Source organism: Hemibagrus wyckioides, linkage group LG15, assembly GCF_019097595.1.
Source record: "Hemibagrus wyckioides isolate EC202008001 linkage group LG15, SWU_Hwy_1.0, whole genome shotgun sequence".
NCBI classification, from domain to species: Eukaryota; Metazoa; Chordata; class Actinopteri; order Siluriformes; family Bagridae; genus Hemibagrus; species Hemibagrus wyckioides.
This window is the reverse complement of record NC_080724.1, coordinates 17,991,750-18,009,942: the sequence shown is the minus strand read 5'-3', so window position 1 is coordinate 18,009,942 and position 18,193 is coordinate 17,991,750. Positions and strand designations below refer to the sequence as shown.

Here is an 18,193-nt window from a genome sequence, read left to right as displayed (position 1 = left end):
TCTATTATTATATTATTACTAAAAAAAATGACTATGCATTGCATAAGTAAATAACAGCCACCTGCTGAACATTATCTCAGATTGATCATTCATAATCATGTAATAAAGCAGTTATTTAAGAGCCGAAAGCTGCACCTGCTGCATGTGGCCTACATAATGAGCTCGTTAGGATGTGAGCTATTGTTAGCTGTGCGCATGCTGAGTACTCGCACTTCCTGCACATATTAATCCTACAAGGACTCGTCCCTGCTGAAACGCTTACACCATATCGACTCAACCTGGTTACTCAGGGAACCGTTGTCACGGAAACAGGGGGTGAGGTCAAAACGAGGCAGGATAAGAGCAGGTAGAGAGGCGGGCAGGGCTGCTGGAGTGATGCCGAGCCGAGTTTTATGTGAGCAAACAGTAAACAGCGTTAGACTGTACTCGAAACTAGGATTTGAGGATTATATAACAGTAAAGTCTAATGTGACTGTTTTTTAAAGAAACAACAAACGTAACAATAACCTAAATAATAATTTGTTTTTAGCATATTGGATGATATATTGATAATTTCATTGTAATCTTCACTAATAGCAGTCACTGTAAACCAGGGAATTAACCACCAAACAATGCACAGGCAAATACACATACTATAATCAGTACAAGGATTGTGACGTACCTTCAGTGATGATCTGGACCTCATTGGACACAGCTGTGCCCAGCTCATTGGAGACCAGGCAGCTGTAGTTACCGTGGAACTGCTGAATGGGAGCATCTTTAACCGTAAAACTCCCTGAATTTAGATACGTGGTGACACCAGAAATGCTGGATGGGACAAATTCCACTCCATCTTTAAGCCATCGAAATCTGCAGGAGATGTAATAAGTCAGGGATGAATGAATATTGCTAGGAACGATTCAAAATAATAATACATAAATGCAGTATATGCAATGCAGTATTGCTCATCTCGTCTAAAGTCAGTGTTATTTTATTAATATTATACACTGTTTTTATTTATTCCAGTGTATTAATAAACTTTCCGTGACAAGTCTTTGTTAAGATATTATGGTGGCATATGAATTCATTTCTACTGCAGATTTTTCTTTATTTGTAGTATTTAAAACACATTCCTTAACATGATTCAGGTAATGAGTCAGTTATCAGAGCTGCGACACCTTCTGACCAATCAGAAACAATGAATCAACAACACTGTGGTTTATTGGGGCAATTAAATTGTGTGCATAAATTGTGGAGCTACATACAAGTCATTACAACATGAACACACATCATTTATGCATCATAACTGTATGTACAGAAAAACAGAGAATGAGGAAACCAGTAGGTCACAGACCATAATTAAATCTGGAAAGGAACGAGAAATTTGTTGCTATGGATACTGACGTGGGAGTGGGATTCCCAGCCGCCTCACACTTGAGCAGGATGTCATCAGGGGAGAAGGCAATGATGGATTCGGGTTGGACGGTTATCTGCGGGGGCATCTTTACTAGAGAGACAGAGAGACAGCGAGTGAGCATGAGACAGAAGGAGAGTGAGACAGAAAGAGAGAGAGAGAGAGAGAGAGTATAGTTTATTAAACCTGTCCCTATCTGTAGTAAATAGAGCGTAGATAATATGGCAGTGAGGGAGACAATGACTCCTAAGTGTGATGCTTCAGAAAGAATGTTCCTGTCTTTCATTTCGATTAGCAGATGGAGAAGAACGGTGTGTGCCCCTTCAGTCTAACCGCAATTATGTGACCCCCTAACAGTATGACTCCCTGCTGCTCTAAAGCCATAACCCTTTCTCTCACACACGCGCAGCGCACACTCCAGTCATCACATACAACTGATTTACAAAAACACAATTAGTTCCTAGGAAATCGGAAGGTTTCCAAGAAATGGAGCATCACTTGGGCCATGGAGCTGTCTCCGGTGAGTTGGCTGAGGGAGCACAAGACTAATGCATTTAGATTAGGTGAACACGATATGTTCTGCAAGTGTCTGACATTTCATGCATGAGCAGCTCACAAAGAAACAGCGCTGAAAAGCTAGAGGTGGGGATGGAGAGAAAATACAGAGTCGTGTATAAAAGCGAGCGAGACCCTTGGGATATGCTTTGAGCCAATAAATAAGCTGTGTACAAGAGATAAATGTCATATAGGAAGTGGTGTGAATATATTAAATCCTTATATAGTAAGCAGTTTGTGTGCTAGGACATTAGATTTTTATTTGGCTCCAGTAGGGATTATAGAGAGACAATGCTGTCTGGTCTTGTGCAGTGCAGTTAACTTGAGCAAGAGCGCAACGATAAACAGGAACAAATATTTCTTTTGGTTTGAATTAAACAGAACAGAGGTTCAGAGAAAAAGAGAAAAAAGAAGAAAATATGAACGCTATGTATATGACGGCTGAGGGACAGATACTCAGACAGCAGTGGAGAGCAGATGGTGGGATGGTTGCCTTAATAAAAGCATCACTACAGATGGAGGAAGACTGATTCCTCATTTCCTCCATCACACGTCCTCTGCTTATTAACCACATTTAACATCTACTTTATCTTAGATATGATCTACACCAAAGTAGCTCACATTAACATGTAGCAAAGAGAACACGTGACAGGCACACACACACACACACACAAGAAGATGGTGTAAGCACTTACGTTCTTTCATGCGGTCTGTCCACAGTGTCAGCAGGGGTAAAGGATAGAGTCTGTTAGGTTCATTACACACAAGCCAAATACACTTGGACATTATCCAAACATGAACACACACAAATTCAGCACATTATATTGCACCAGAATCTTTTTTTCCCCCAAAAGTTTTTACTTATTTTTTAAACCAAAACACCAGTTACATACAAATATCTATTTAAATTAGAACATAACTTCAGACAGTTTCACAAAGCATCTGGTTTCAGTTCTTTCATTAACAACCCATCTACAGGAACGCAGGAAATGTAAGCCTGCTGAAGACATTCAGCATTTCAGAGAAATTCTCCTTAGTCATGTACCTGCTTTAAAATCAGGCTTGTTATGTTCTCAGTCTAATGATTATCCCACCACTGACACTGTTAAAGGTTTTTATTATTAAAAGTCCTTTTCTGTAAGTGCCTCAAGGTACTGTGCTTTAGAACAGCACAGTAATTTATATTTCTATGGCCAGAAAGATACATTACTGGCTCTTGTACAAAGCAGATGATTTATGTTTGACCTGCAAGAACGTGTCATACAACTAAACTCGGTGCTTCAAGCTTATTAATGTTGTGCCTTTAATATAAATTAACCAGCAAATTTTTGTCAGCATTTCTTATGATGTGACCTTTCATGAAGGCATATTCAAATATATATTGCAGATGCCAGCAATTTATATTGTTTCATTTCTGCTTTCACGTTCCTGTGATAATATCAGTAATATCTGTCCGACATTTTAGCTGCGAAATAGCCGGGGCTGGCAACCGCGATAAGGCTTTACATCCTCTTCTCTAATGGATCAACTCTGGGAGACTTTCAGCTATTATAAAGATGAGAATAGCAAAAGGTACTCAATCAATTGCTTGGCACAGCAGGTATGTTTATATTTACATTTCCATCAATGCAGAAATGTATGATATCTGTAACAAAGCAAAATAATCAGTTTAACACAAAGTGTTACAGCCAATTTTGTCTCTCCATAGACTTGCACTTGCTAACATGCGACACTCACTTCTGCTAAGCTCAGAGAGCTGTTAACTATCAGAGTAGTTAGCTTCGGCAGCTTAATGAGGCATCCAGGATTTCTGCACATATGGTAACATCTCTTCTCTAGCAACATTTTTTTTCCTGTACTACTGTGAATCATAGAAAGGTCATTCAAGCGCAATACATTAACATTACTCCATTTGTCTTTTAACAAATTCACTGCCAATCAGCACCCACTTGCTAATTCGTTAACACATGATCCATCTCAATGCACTGTTCCTCTAACTGTGAGCGAAAAAACGAGGTCCAAATGAACATCGTATCAATTCCACTGTGCGTGCATCAGCTTCCTGTGAGTACGTCAATTCCACTGTGCTGTAATGTATAATGTAATGTGCGTGTGTTAATGCAGTACGAAATAAACCTAGGGTTATTAATATATATTTCTGAAGCTCTAACGGAGAAAGTCTCTCATCCTTTGGTACAAAAAAAAAAGCCTGGCTGCTTAGATGGTTAATTATAACAATTAATAGCAACCCTAGTGTAATGTGAGTATGCTGAATACAGTAACAGGTTTTACTGTGTTCTCAAAACGGGTTGAGATTAAATTACTGGTGTTTATTATTAGTGTGCCTTACTATGTTCGATAAGGAGGATCAATATAAACGACGAAAGTAATCCAGTGCCATCCAATGATGTTTGTGTACGCAGCTGATTACATATAAATGATCTGAAATGTGTAGAGCATGTTTCATTTAGATTAGCCCTACGTGATAATTAACACAGAAGCTAACAAACATGTTCTAACATGTACTTAAGGTGGTCGTTATTCACGAATGAATCCATAAGACTCGCGTCTTGCTTGAGGTTCTCTCTTCATTAGTTGATGATTAGTACATGCCTTAACTCATTATTTGTTCATGTATTATTTCAGGTATTAGTATAGGATTATTAACGTACTGTTACTCTCTCTCACACAAACAAAACACCAATTTCTTATAAAAATGCAAGCTGTTTATTCAGTATTTGTTTCCTATTATGTTGATTCTTTGTATTTAATTAAGTCCAACCTGGAAGAAGCTGAATCTCACTGTAGCTGATAAATACACAGCAGCTGTATGAGATATAAATGTGCTAGATAAGCAAGGCTTTATTATTAGATCCCAAAGCTGGACCTCCATTAAAAACAGGAATACATTTTAGATATACTGCGAATGAAACTTCCAAACGGAGTGAACCTAGTGACCCTGTGTGCCAGCAAAAAAAAATCTAACACGAGTGAGTTATTGATCGCACTGGCAACGTCTATATATAAAAGGTCACTAAATGAAAATCAAGAGAAGCCATGACCTTTATATGTGACTCTTTATATTTGTCCCTCATTCGTAATCTACTTGATTATGGATGTGCATGTGTGCTTGGAAAAATGCTAGAGAATTAGTGATACATTACTGCTAGCCGGCCGACGACAGAGACAGACACGCAGGCTTGCGCAAACACGTGTCCTTTCAGCTTTATGTCTGTGGAGCATATATCACAGCGTAAGAGAGTTCTTTTCCAATCAGTATCACATCTGCTGGGGAAAACCCGATCAATAGCACAATCAATGGAGCAATCAAACACAGGCAAACCCAAAGATTAGTTTAGCTCGAGGTCTACACAAAAAAGTGTCATACAAAAAGTGTTAATAGAGAGAACACACTCTGAGCATGTTTTGCAGGTCTGTGAAGCAGCAGGAGGAGCATTTTCAAAAAGACGCAGTTGGCAGGCTTGGCATGTCTCAGTGGAAGCACATGTTAGCCTTCACCCTCCCTCCCCAGTTCAGAGCGTGATCGGGGAGAGCTGGCTGGTGGATGGGAATTGGCAAAGACAGATCTTTTTTAAAAATAAGGTGGGTGGGAAAGCACCACAAACAAGGTTTGGTGTGGCTGCATCCCATCTGATCTGATATAATATGAACAAATACAGCAGTAGCATGTTGAAAAAGAGGCTCAACACGGAAAACACTCAATACAGAAAACAGTTTTGGTTTGAGTTCCAAGAAAGAAGTTGATATTTTTAGTTTTGCCTCATAATTCAGACTCGAACAAGCACACACTGACACACTAAACGACACTGCAATCTCTAGACTTGTAATTTCATTTTGTATGGGTTTATTTTTTTGTATTATTTGGCTCAGGTTTTTTTTTTGTATTAAAGCACCTCCACACATGGACCCTCTCCAAGTCTGATAAAGTACACACAACAACCCTAAAAATGTAACTAGCTCTCTCAGAACAGTGCTAGAAACAATCAGGTGATATTTGGGACAATCATAGCCAATGGGAGGTCAGAACAGGTCAGGACATTTAAGATTCCGCACATATTACAACCCAAGCCACAACACTTATCATGGTTTAACAACATCACTGTGCTTTGAAAAGTTTTATTCATTTGTTGTATAGAAGGAATATTGGGAGGAAACCCAAGCAGGTCTGTTTTGTCAAAGGGGTGGGGCTAATTTTCTATCAGAAAGTAATGCAGGTATACCGCACAGACATATTCCAAGTCTTCTTCTGAGGTATCCTTTAAAAATGTGATTATTATAGTGGGCTGAAAAATGACAAAATGAGACAAACACACACATACACACACACAAAAGTCATGGCATGCATGACAAAATCTCCTACTCACAGTTTTCTGCGATATGGATAGCAGTCTGGCCTGGCGTAGGAGCGAGCACCAGAAGGAAAAGGGCACAGAGGAGCGGGAGCGGGTGATTTAGGTGGCGCCCCCTGCTGCCAGCCTGCTGTAGTAGCGTGGTAGGCATTGCTCACTGTTCCATCAAAGCTGCACCTGCTCCCAGGCTCAAACACGCTGTGAGGATAACCTCCAAACAGCAACACACAATCAACACCTCGTCACTCTCTCTGCTCCTTCTGCTTGAACAGCGCAGTTTATCTCCCCGGCTTCTCTCAGCGTCCTTCTTCTTCGCCGGCTCTGTTTCTCTTCCCCCTACTCTCGTTCTCTCTCACGCTCTCTCTCTCTTTCTCTCTCTTGAAGGTCCACGCCTCCTGCTGTCTTCCAACTGGGAAAAAGAGAGACAGAATGAAAGGATGAGTGAAGGAGGTGGAAAAGGAGGGAGGAGATCCACGAGTGCCAGGAGAACTGAAAAACAATGTGGTCCAGGAGAAAAGAAGAGAGACAAACAAAGACATAGAGGGGATAGAGCTTTGCAAAAAAAAAAAAAAATCATCAGGACAAAAATGATAGGATTACAGATTTAAATTAAAGTAAAATGCTCTTTTTAGTGCAAATGGAGTTAATTCAGCCAAGACGATGTCCATTTCTAGTCCAACTTTATTAAAAACATCACAACCAGTGTGATAATTAAGTCTTTTTTTTTTCTTTTTTTTTTACATTCAAGAGACCCTCAGATAAAACTAGTCAGTCTAATAACAAGGTTAATTGCTCCTTCAATTTTGTGATTCAGCTTTGAGAGTATTATCTATAAGAAGTAACGGTAATTAATGCACCTACGGACTAAAGAAGCAAACAATGAACACCAAATTGTGCTGTTTAATTTTAGTTCCTTTAAAAAACCATCCTTGTTAAAGAGCTCATCAGATTAATGCAAATTAAAACTAGCATGTAGTGCAGTGAGCAAACAACACACAATTAGCCTCATTAAATCCATGTTATTCATACACCTGTCACAATTATGAACTTCTGGCTTTGATCATACACTTAATAAATTAAATATATGAAAGATTTAATTACCAATTACCATTCTGTTGACTTTATGCCACTTGTATATTATAATAGAAGCAACATTCTGCTCCCAGTAAAAGAAATCAAAGCACACAGCCATTGTATAAACACTATGAAATACATAGGAAATAAGTGTAAATGAACGACGAACATGAAATTCATTCAAAAGAATTTTGCATTTATGATCTATGTATCCATGAACATAACTTATTTCAGATATTGGCCAGGTTACAGCTCCACATTAATTTTTATGAAATGAGTTCAAATTTGCTCACAGATCAGTCTTTCACTAAGATTTTAATTTTTTTTCGTATATATGAGTCAATTTGATAATATCAAGAAACTATTTGAGAATTATTAGAAAGAGTGGTTCTATTGGGCTGTGGGGGGCATTTAGTTATTTTACTAGTACAGCTAAAATATTGATGCTTCCATCTAAAGGCTTACTGCAAATCAATACAATGTTCCTTCGACTGATCAAATGATCCAGCTGTTAAAGTAAGTTGGAACGATCCGGAAAAGTGTCCTGGCACTCTAAGTAACTTGGAGAGGTTTTCTGCTTGTACTTGCAGAAGGATGGACAGCGGGAACCAAACTTTGGAATTAAGAGCCAATTATGATTCATCTTTAACAGGAAAACCAGCTGTGTTTAAATGGTGTGTTTAAAACTGATTTTAATTATCCAAATAAATCCATTAAGAAAGCAGACTGTTTATAAATAATCCAATCCAAATATATGCGGAGTGTATATTTATATAAGTGTAAATATATACAGTATAAGTGTGGAGAGTGAAGTTTAGTGGCATTGACACGGAAGGCATGAGACATCCATGCATCCGTTCTCTACATCGCTTATACTACTGGGTCGAAGGAGACTATTCCAGGAGACTCATGGCACAAGGCAGGCTGCACCATGGGCAGGATGCCAGTCTGTCTCAGGGCAAGGAATGAGTCATTTAACTGTTGTTATCTTGAGTTCTTAATATGTTTACAATGATATCCGTAACATCAATAATGTGCGAAAGTCAAACAGATGGAAAGCAGAGTTCATGACCGTAATGAAGTTGCTCGGTCATTTACATTTGTGCATCCAAGCTCAATGTTATTTTAAACAGACTCAAATCAGTGACATGATCCCTGTTTCCTTACTGGACCAATTTAAAGGAGCAAACACTTAATTCTGATAATGCAAACAGGTACCAATATTTCAGGAGAGTGACAAATATTTCCCCGGCTATTATTTATTTGTTCAATCAGTGGGTGATAAGAGTAGCCGCCTCATTTAATCGGATCTAAACGCCATTAGGATGCCCAATCTTAAGTTATGTATGATAACTTTACTATTAATGTCCTCAATATGCCCAGGTTTATTCACTGAACACATATTCAATGAATTAACTGAAATTCAACTGAGAACAAACAAATGTGACTTTTAATTTGCTTTCTACCTTATCCCGGTCCATATGTCACAACTGATTTGTGGAATTTCCCAAGTGTAATTGAAATGAATTCTATTCCAAAAATTTTCACTTGAACCCCTGTCTATCTCATGATGAAACATTTCTATCCTGATGGATAGTAATGAATGCATCCCACCTCATTCATAGAGCACAGGGGATCACTGCAAGGTTTGATGAGCATGAAAACGTTGATCATGTGCTATGACCTTTAGAGGCTCCAGATCTCAAACACACTGAACACCTATGTGAGATTTTGGAGCAATGCTTTAGTCAGCTCTTTCATCAAACTAGGAGTATATTTTGGAAGAACAACTCCAGGTAGGTTGCAATGGCATGGCACATCAAAGTTCCTGTGGTGGCTTCTGTTGGTCAAGAACCTTATTAACACATGATGTTTTTTGCCCATCAGCTCTCTGTATATTTATATGGAAACATGTGATTTAGCAAGCTGATGATTAACAGTAATAACTGCAATTAGGCAATTATGTAATAACTGCTACAAGACAAATAGTCTCTGTTATTATGTATGCTCTTAACTGATGCACAACTGAAAATAGAAGACATGAAGAAGTAAAAATGGAAGAGGGCACTTCCTAGTGAAAGCTCTGCAGCTGGGTCCTGTGTATGTAAAGTTTTGCTTCCTTGAGAGAGTGTGAAGATAAGCATCTATTTGCGCTGGTATCACTCTTGCAGCAGGGGTGATGGCCTCTATCCAAAATCAGTTCACGCTCTCCATCTGGAGCTGAATCTGCCAACTCAGAGCATACAATCACCATCACACAGCCTAAATGAATGTATTTCACTGAGCTCAGGCTCCTGGTTTTAGATAAGCCTTCAGCATAGGCCCACAAAAAGGGAGATCCCTGAGGACGTGTTCATGAAATCCAAGTAACACAGAAAGAGGTGAGAGCGATATGACAGTGAGAGACTAAATGAGGTGATAGGAGGGAGGTTGGGTTGCTGCAGGTCTTGGAACAGCAGGATGCACAGGCTGGGCTCTGCTGTAACCTGGCAGCACCAAGTGCCAAGCAACAGCGACCTTGGAGAGAGACGAAGGTTGAGGGGAGGAGTGAAAAAGAAGTGCACTTTTTTTTTTTGCAGCTGGGATTTGCCAGACAGCTAGGAATAAGATATGCATTCCCTCCCTTTTGGCCCAAGTTTCCATTTCATTGATAGCTGTTCCCATCAGGTCAGAACACTGATAGGCCATAAATATTTCAGTGCTGTTTTTTGGTCTGACACAATGTTTGGATTGCATGTGTGAAGCACAGCAGACCATGTAATAACACTTAAAGAAGGTCACGTCGAAGAGAAATAACGTTAAAATAGGACTTGGATTAGACGGGTCATTAAGCACATCAGCTCTTATCAACCTTGAGCTTTAAAAGCTCCTCGAGAAATAGCATCGGGTGAGAGAGCAAGGGAATTAAAGGGAGAGGGAGAGAGAGAGAGAGAGAGAGAGAGAGAGATGGGGAGGTGGAGAGGGGTAGATGGGAGATGGTGACAGCTTAGACAGTAATCCCCTCCCCACCTAAATCACACACACCGTCTCTCCCCAATCAGTGTCACCTCCCATCCATTCTCCTCCTGTCTTCTATCTATCTTCTAGCTCTCAGCCGGCTTTCAGTTACGGATATGGCCTGATCAGACGATTGATCACACCAGGGTTGCAGCAGCCAATTACAGCCTTGCCAAGCCACTGAACGTACATGCATCAAGCTGCTGTGTTGGATATTTAGCAGGCGGCGGGAATCAGAGGTGTGTGATCAGCAGTTCAGTGAGACTGAAAGGGTGACTAGATTAACAGATTCCCCACCTACTAATCAATCCATCACCCAGCAACGTGTGATCAAAAGCCATCGCTAACTGGGCAACCAAACCAAGCATGGCATGCTCACAGAAGCCGAGGGTCAGAGAGTGAGAGGATGGTGGAGGGATTAATGAGAGAAATAGCAGCCCATAAAAGTGTCAGGCTTCCTGTGGTGTCGATTCACCAAAACCCAACGTGTCAAAATCTACCAGACTCTCATTCTTCAGCAAGCAGCTGAGTCAGTGACTGGTTTAATTATGTAGACCAGGTAAAGACTGAACACAAATCAGTAAAATAGTTAGTAAAATATCAGCAGCCATGAAATGTCAACATAGTAGATAGAGTAGACATCAGCATGTTTTTTTAAGGTTTGAATAATTCCATGTAAGGACAGGGAGTAGGGGTAGGACCAATTAATGCTAGCAAGCTATATAACATTACATAAGATCACTACTAGAATTAACTGGATATAATCACTGCATCTTTTATGTAAGATGTGATTTGTCAAACGTTTATTATGAAAAGTTCAAATTGACTGTGAATTATTTTTATGGCTTAACCATTCATCTATGTTCAAATTGGAATTTTGCAGCATTCACACACACTCCAGTTCAACCAGGAGCTTCTGCTCAATCAGCCACTTTGCCCAGCGGGAGTCTTCATCCGCTCGGCTGCGGCTGGACTCCTTGATTGAGGGACCTTGACAGCCAAATTGCTTGGAAATTTTATTCTATAAAAGGCTCTAAACATGCTATTATTGGTAGTGACTGGTCATATTAAGTGAGTCACATATTCTCTCATATGGTTACATGGCCTGGTCAAGGTCTGTGTACAGTGTTGTTGGATATTAGGATTGAGGACACTGTAGAAGAGATTTATTGCTTCATATATATTTGATGAATTGAGAACACAGCTAAAACAAAAAAATGTGTAGCGACATAAATGCATCCAGCAGGATTTCCGCACTCAAATAACACCCTCTGGTTCTTCATCACAAGCTAAAGACAGAGCTTAGAGCCAGGTATAGATAAGCTGTCTGCACTGGCTTTGACTTGAATCCGTATGGATAATGGAGATGGAGATGGTGAGCAGGACTTTAGGGGTCCACAGATCTGCTATACAGTTGTTGCTGATAGCATCTAAAGCCGGTTACCTGCCTCATTAGCTCGGTCAGAGGGCAAGCAGAAGCTTTCCCCCACCAGCTGTGTGACTCTACAGACCACCCTGAGCTCTACGGCGTGTCGAACATGGAATAATAAACCATAGAACGGGAATCTGCTGCATACTTATGAAACAAGAGGTTTACACCAGTCAGACGGTATTGAGCGTCTGCCAACATAACACATATTTAATTATCTTTGCACAGTGATGCATGGGAATGGCAAATAAACTGCTCAGTTATCATATACACACAGAATCATATACACATAGCCCAATTTGTAACACCACTAATTTAGCCTGCATCACGGACGTCTACATTTAACACCCTCCCCCTGTTCGAACAAAATCATAAATTAGCATTTACGAGCACTTAGGATGAGCAAATTGCATGCAGGAAAGCACGGACAGGCTCGGAGAGACACGGCAGGCTTTCAGAGTCGCATTTTAATGACATCTCGTCAGAGAGACAGCAACAGGAGACGCCCCTGTGGATTCCAATCGTCATTCGCTCCTTATCATGCAACACCATCAAATTGCAATCGTTTTTCATAATTACCTCATTTTCTGAAGCTGTCCATCCCAGCAACCACTTAAAATGATTCTGTTCTTCCACGTTAAGCATCCGAGGGTCTAAACTCTAAACCGTTCGTCCTACTACAGCAAGTGTGCAGTATCAAACGGGGCCGAAGTGGACCGATAGTTTAACCCTGAATCAAAAGTGTGTTCAAGTCTTGGGATTGTGTACGCACACGGGCGTTGTCCTGCTGTGCCGTCTCTTTAATTATTTATCACCTCCAGCTGTGAGGATGTGTGTCAGAGAGGAGGCGAAGAGGGGGATAAATGAATACGTGCGTGCCCTCGACCCTTGAGACCTCCCTAAGGGTCTGTCTGTCTGCCAGGAAAAGAAAGACAGACCACAATGAGCAGAGAATAGGGAGAGAGAGAGAAATGAAATGAATAAGAGAGAGAGGTGTGAAAGAGTGGAGAAGGAGAGGGAATTGATTGAAGTTGGAAGAAGAAGAAGAGAAGAGATGGACCTGCCAATGTGAAGGGTAGCTTGTAATTCATAAAGACCCCCTACAGGATAAATTATTTATAGCCTCTCCTTCCATGTCAGTGTGGTTTGCCCTGAATTCTCCAGGATTCATAATTCATTTTTTTTTTGCCTTCATCGTATATTACCAGTCCGGCCACTGTCTCTCTGTCACTCCGTCAGTGTCTGGGTGTCTTCCGCAAAGCCTCATCTGCATACGATGAGCCTGTGGCACTGAGGTAAACCCGGTGATAATGAGGACACGAAGGAGCACAATGCATCCGCGTGAAATAATGCTTTCCCATAATGCACTGCTGGAAGAGTGTACTGGATTACACCAGGTCTATAAACATTTAGTTTATCCCACTGAGTGGAGCCATTTTGAGAGAAAGAGCAATTATTGTGGCTGATAAAAAGTCAATAGCACATCACGGCCTTGCTGTTTCTGCCTTTTAAGTGTGTTTGGGTGTGATGTGTGTTTTTACTGTACTGTGCCACACAATCCAATACAGTCAGGGACTGAGTGGCTATTATTATTTATCAGTTGATCTCTGCTCTTTACTCTCAACCCCCTGGTACATTGCTCTCTCTCTCTCTCTCTCTCTATCTATCTATCTATCTTTCCACTCCATTTGTCTCCATCCGGCTTTTGGAAGTCATAAAATGTGCCAAGATGGACACACTGCTGACAACAGGCAGGTTTTTTCTCTTTTGCTGCTTTATTGACTGGACATCCCAGCACTCACTCTGCCCGTGTCTTCCAAAGGCCTGTAATGTGGCCAGACAGCTCTGGAAGACACAGAGCATCTTTAAACCACCTGAGAACTGACCTGCACTTACAAACACACGCACACACACACATAATGAGAAAAAACATACACACACAGACACACATAGATATGAAACAGCTTCGGTCATCATTCCCCTGCCTCTAAACTCTCACTCTCTCTCTGTGCCTTTCCATGCTCCCTTACCTCATCCTCACCCTCATCCTCTCGCTGCTTCTATCTAATAATATCATCTTTTCTTCGACCTCTGTCTTCCTTTCTAGATGAGAGGGCTATTATCAGAATGGATAAAAGCTGATAAAACATATAAGGCTGCCAAATGGGGGTTTTGCCCACTCGATTCATCCAGGTTTCCATGACGACCGGGTTTCCATAGCCCCTGAACATACAAATTCAGTTATACGTACACAAGATACTGACACATGGCAGATACATGGTCAGATACACAGCTTGCAAACATGCACACATGCGCACACACACAGAGATACAGAGAGCTGCTGAAATGTATTTCATGTTTCAAACTTAAAATACACTCCTGTCATCTGTCTGTCTGTCTGCCTGCCTGTCTGTCTGTCTATCCCTCCTGTCTGTCTACTTTCTAGCTAGGAAAAAACAGCAATTTTTTTTTATTTACGGAATTTTTGCCTCAGGCTTTAATAAACGATGTGGAGAATAAAAGAAATGGTAAATAATTGAAGGCTCTAACTCATTAAAATGAGAGTGTAGAGGGAATAGATGTTCCCAGCAGAGGCTGATCGGAGAGACATCAAGAAAGAAATGATCTATAAGAGATTTGGTTATGATTCAGACATAAACAAGACGCACTCCAGAAGAGTGATGATTGTGTATCTGACCCGTACACAAAAAAACCCCAGATTGAAACAAAGCCAAGCAGCAACATATGAGGCAGTGAACTCTGGAAGAAAAAAAAATCCCAAGCATTCTCTGGATCAGCTTCCTAAAACTGCTTACACTTGAAAGCCTCTTTGATAGGAAAATACTGTGTTGCAGGGTACGCCAGAGTAAACACAAAAGACTTCAAATCTACCTTTTTTTACTAGATTAAAAGTTTCGCTTCTTTGAAACTGATTCAACTCTGTCTTTGAGTTAAATCAGACTCTTAGAACATAAAGAAGGATGTTGAAATCCAAGCGACACCAGTCAAAAAAACACTCAAAAATAAAATCCTGTCACAACCATGACAGCTCATAATAAATCATCAGCAGGTGCAGAGTCACGTCATGAAGATTCAGAATAAATATACTGCTAGATCTTCGATGATCCTAGCTACTAAAATATAGAAATATAAGCAACAACAAATCGATCACAACAAGAAATATAGCTATAATCAAAACTATTGTAACTGAAAAAGATAATAATGGTCGGCATGCTTTATTCTATTCTCTCTTTATTTTTGTTTACTGACCATATTTCTTTTGTGTCCTTCAACATGTGGACAAAGGCAAATCAATACTCCAGCACTGGGAAAGGCCATTCGATACAAATCAGCATAAATTACACTAACAGAAAATAAGGTTGGATTGTTAACCAGTTTGATATTTAGCTTCCTAAACGGGTTCGAGTGGAACATGCTGAGAAAGAGAAACTCTCTGTTGCAGGGACGAACCAAAGAACCACTTAGGGAACTAAATTAGTCCTTTAGATATCTAATAATCTAATTTATTTATTCAGTAAAAATCCATTTACCATGGACTGGCCATAGGTTATTAACGCTCACAGCAAATAAGCATTTAGACATAACTCACTGCGAGGTGAACGTAAATACTCTCACAGTCTTCCCTCTTGGAATCTATTTTCCATATTTTCCATTTGCATCAAGCATTTCTGTGAGTTATACAGGAACAAAACCTAGTGTTCAAAGAGTTATACAAACACATTTGGTGCTCTGGGATTACACACACTCACACACACAACCACACACTCACACACACACCCAAGCATCCAATTATACGATTTCACCCTATTCCAAAGATCAAAATGAACACGACATATTAATCACTGAAGACACAAAAAAACATATTTCCTCTAAACGGTTAATTATGCTGTAAAGGACAAGCCCCAGCATGCTGATTCTACAGCCCCGCCCTCCACATCACACGCTCAATGCCTGGAATCCCAACACCTGCAGTGATGATGGGAATTCCAGCTCGTTTCAGTGAAGCTCAGCTCATCTCACCAGCAGTGTTGCCAGATTGGCCAGGTTTCCGCCCAGTCCGGATTCATAAAATCTGGGCTGGTTTTTGATGCAGCTGGCGGGTTTTTATTTTTGACTACAAACATAATATTTTATTAATTTACAATAAAGTGTAAAATGTAATGTTGATGTTTTAATTATATGGTTCAGTTTAGCCAATAAGGTTCAAGAGAGTCCTGTCCAGTCAGACTTCAGTCTTGATTAGCGGATTGTTGTAATCGTTCTACTCGTTATCACAAAGTTATTAACTGTTGTTATTGTATTAGTTATAACAGTATGCATTTTGGGCTGGTATTTTTTTTAAATGGGCGGGTTTTAAGCTGTAGTTGGGCTGGAAATCTTGGGCTGCAAATCTGGCAACCCTGCTCACCAGAAAGAGTCAACATTCTCCGCTAACAAGGTTTTTTTTGTTTATTTTTTGCTCAGCAATATTTTGCAATAATTTCATTAACAAACCCTTTTATGAAATCATACTTTAGCATCCGAATACTGTGCACTGCATTGTATAAAAATCAATTTAAATAAGTTAAACACATCTCGACATTCATGCAAATGAACAGCACAGAAGCCTAGCTTAAACAAAAGGAAAAAAATGCAAACTGGCTGTCAAACTACAAGGGCCTGTTCAAAGGGCTGACTTGTTTGCAAGTGATGTGTAACTAACAGTTTATTACCAGTTCATTACACACTCTATATAAGGCAACCACAAAAACGGCTTGCTTCACGTGTTTAGCTCCAGCAGCTTGTGCTAAACTTTCCAAATTTGTTTCTTGTGGATTGAATAGTCATGTTTTAGAATGTTTATACTTAGTCCATTTGCTACTCTTAATGAGACTATTATAAAAACATTTTATCATAAAATCATTTATAAAATTATCAGTCCATTCTTTTAAAAAAAATATTTGGTATTTCCATCACTGGCAGCCCCGAGTGTTCAGTTCTGCACTTTTCACACTCTCAGAGTTGCGATACACGCCTTTAGAGATTTGTAAGGCCATTCAGAGACCTGACAGCCCATCTCTCAGTTGTATTCTTCTGAATCTATTCGAGGACCACTTGATTTCATTTAGCGCCAAAAAAAAAAGACAGTTCTTTGAGCCGACTCTTAGTTTTAGCCCTAAAGGCATGTGCGCATGTTTCCCTCTATCAGTGTCACTAAGCTTGTGTACTGTGAGCATCAAATCTACAGAGATAAAAAACCATTTCTGTGTATTGTGATGCAGCTCATTTCACACAGTTGTCAGTTATTCTGAATAGAAAAAACCCCAGCTAAGGCTTAGTGTTTTCATTACTTAGTCTTTTCAAAGCTTACAATATTTTAGGAAACTAATTATGCAAATTAATTTGCATATTAAAACTAAACTGTTAGCAACTGGATTATTTTTGGTACTATTTTTCATGGTTTGTAAATTGTGATAATACAGTATAGTGTAATAAAACTTATATATATATATATATATATATATATATATGAATATACATATATATATATAAATATATATATATTTGTACCTGGTACAAATAGGTACAAATCTTATTAAAAAATATTGTTTATTATGTAGCATTAGGGGAAAAGCTTCTTAAGCTTTATAGCACGCTATAATTATTAAAATATAGAGAGATTTCTAAACACACACTGGAGTTCTATGTCATGTGGGTGTAGTTAATGGGGTTGGGAAATGTATTAAAAAATAAATTATTTATATGGATAATTACCTGTTTCATTTTGCATATTGAGGAAATATGAATGTTATGAAAGTGAAGATTTTTCCAGCCAGAAGCAAAATCACCATCCTGACCCGTAGTACCGTGTGTAAATATCTAAATTAGACTTTTCTTCGGGATACTAGAATCGCAGGCAACATCATGAGAAAAGAAAAGAAAAGAAAAGAAAAGAAAAGAAAAAACACTTCTCTTTTCACACTGGCAGAAGAAAGCAGTTTAGAGTAGCTTAAAGAGTGCAATAAAGGCAACTCTTACTTCCTAAAAATGCATATATCTGAAAAAATGCTTTTTCTGAAAATAATGATAATAATCATATGCAGATGGACAGATAAAGAGGCTGTCACTAACCTTTCAAACTAAACAGTTTTCAAAGTATTGCTGAACCAGCTTCCATCACACACTTCTAGGAGCCATTAAGAAATCATTTGCAAATGATGACACTAAATCAGAGGCATCGCGATAATGGCAAGGAAGCTGAAAGCCTTTAGAGATTTAAGATGCTGTGGAGGATCAGCCAGCACACAGCACACATTCAACATTCAAAGCAAAAAAAAATGATTAAGAACATACTCCGGTTTCTTTGGTTTTTTA

At 39.4% G+C, this 18,193-nt stretch overlaps 1 protein-coding gene across 4 annotated transcripts in view; it reads right to left on the bottom strand.

The window, feature by feature from the left end:
* Positions 1–18,193, bottom strand: part of l1cama (L1 cell adhesion molecule, paralog a) — a 54,695-nt gene that overhangs the window by 22,806 nt on the left and 13,696 nt on the right. For 3 of the 4 annotated variants that reach the window (XM_058409698.1, XM_058409701.1, XM_058409700.1), the window contains exons 2-5: positions 6,334–6,727; positions 2,644–2,658; positions 1,384–1,486; positions 662–849 (exon numbers count right to left, since the gene is read on the bottom strand). In XM_058409698.1, coding sequence (XP_058265681.1) covers positions 662–849; positions 1,384–1,486; positions 2,644–2,658; positions 6,334–6,469 — 442 coding nt within the window. In that variant the 5' untranslated portion in view covers positions 6,470–6,727. The remainder of the gene's footprint in view (positions 1–661; positions 850–1,383; positions 1,487–2,643; positions 2,659–6,333; positions 6,728–18,193) is intronic. The other variant, XM_058409702.1, reaches the window with a different exon arrangement.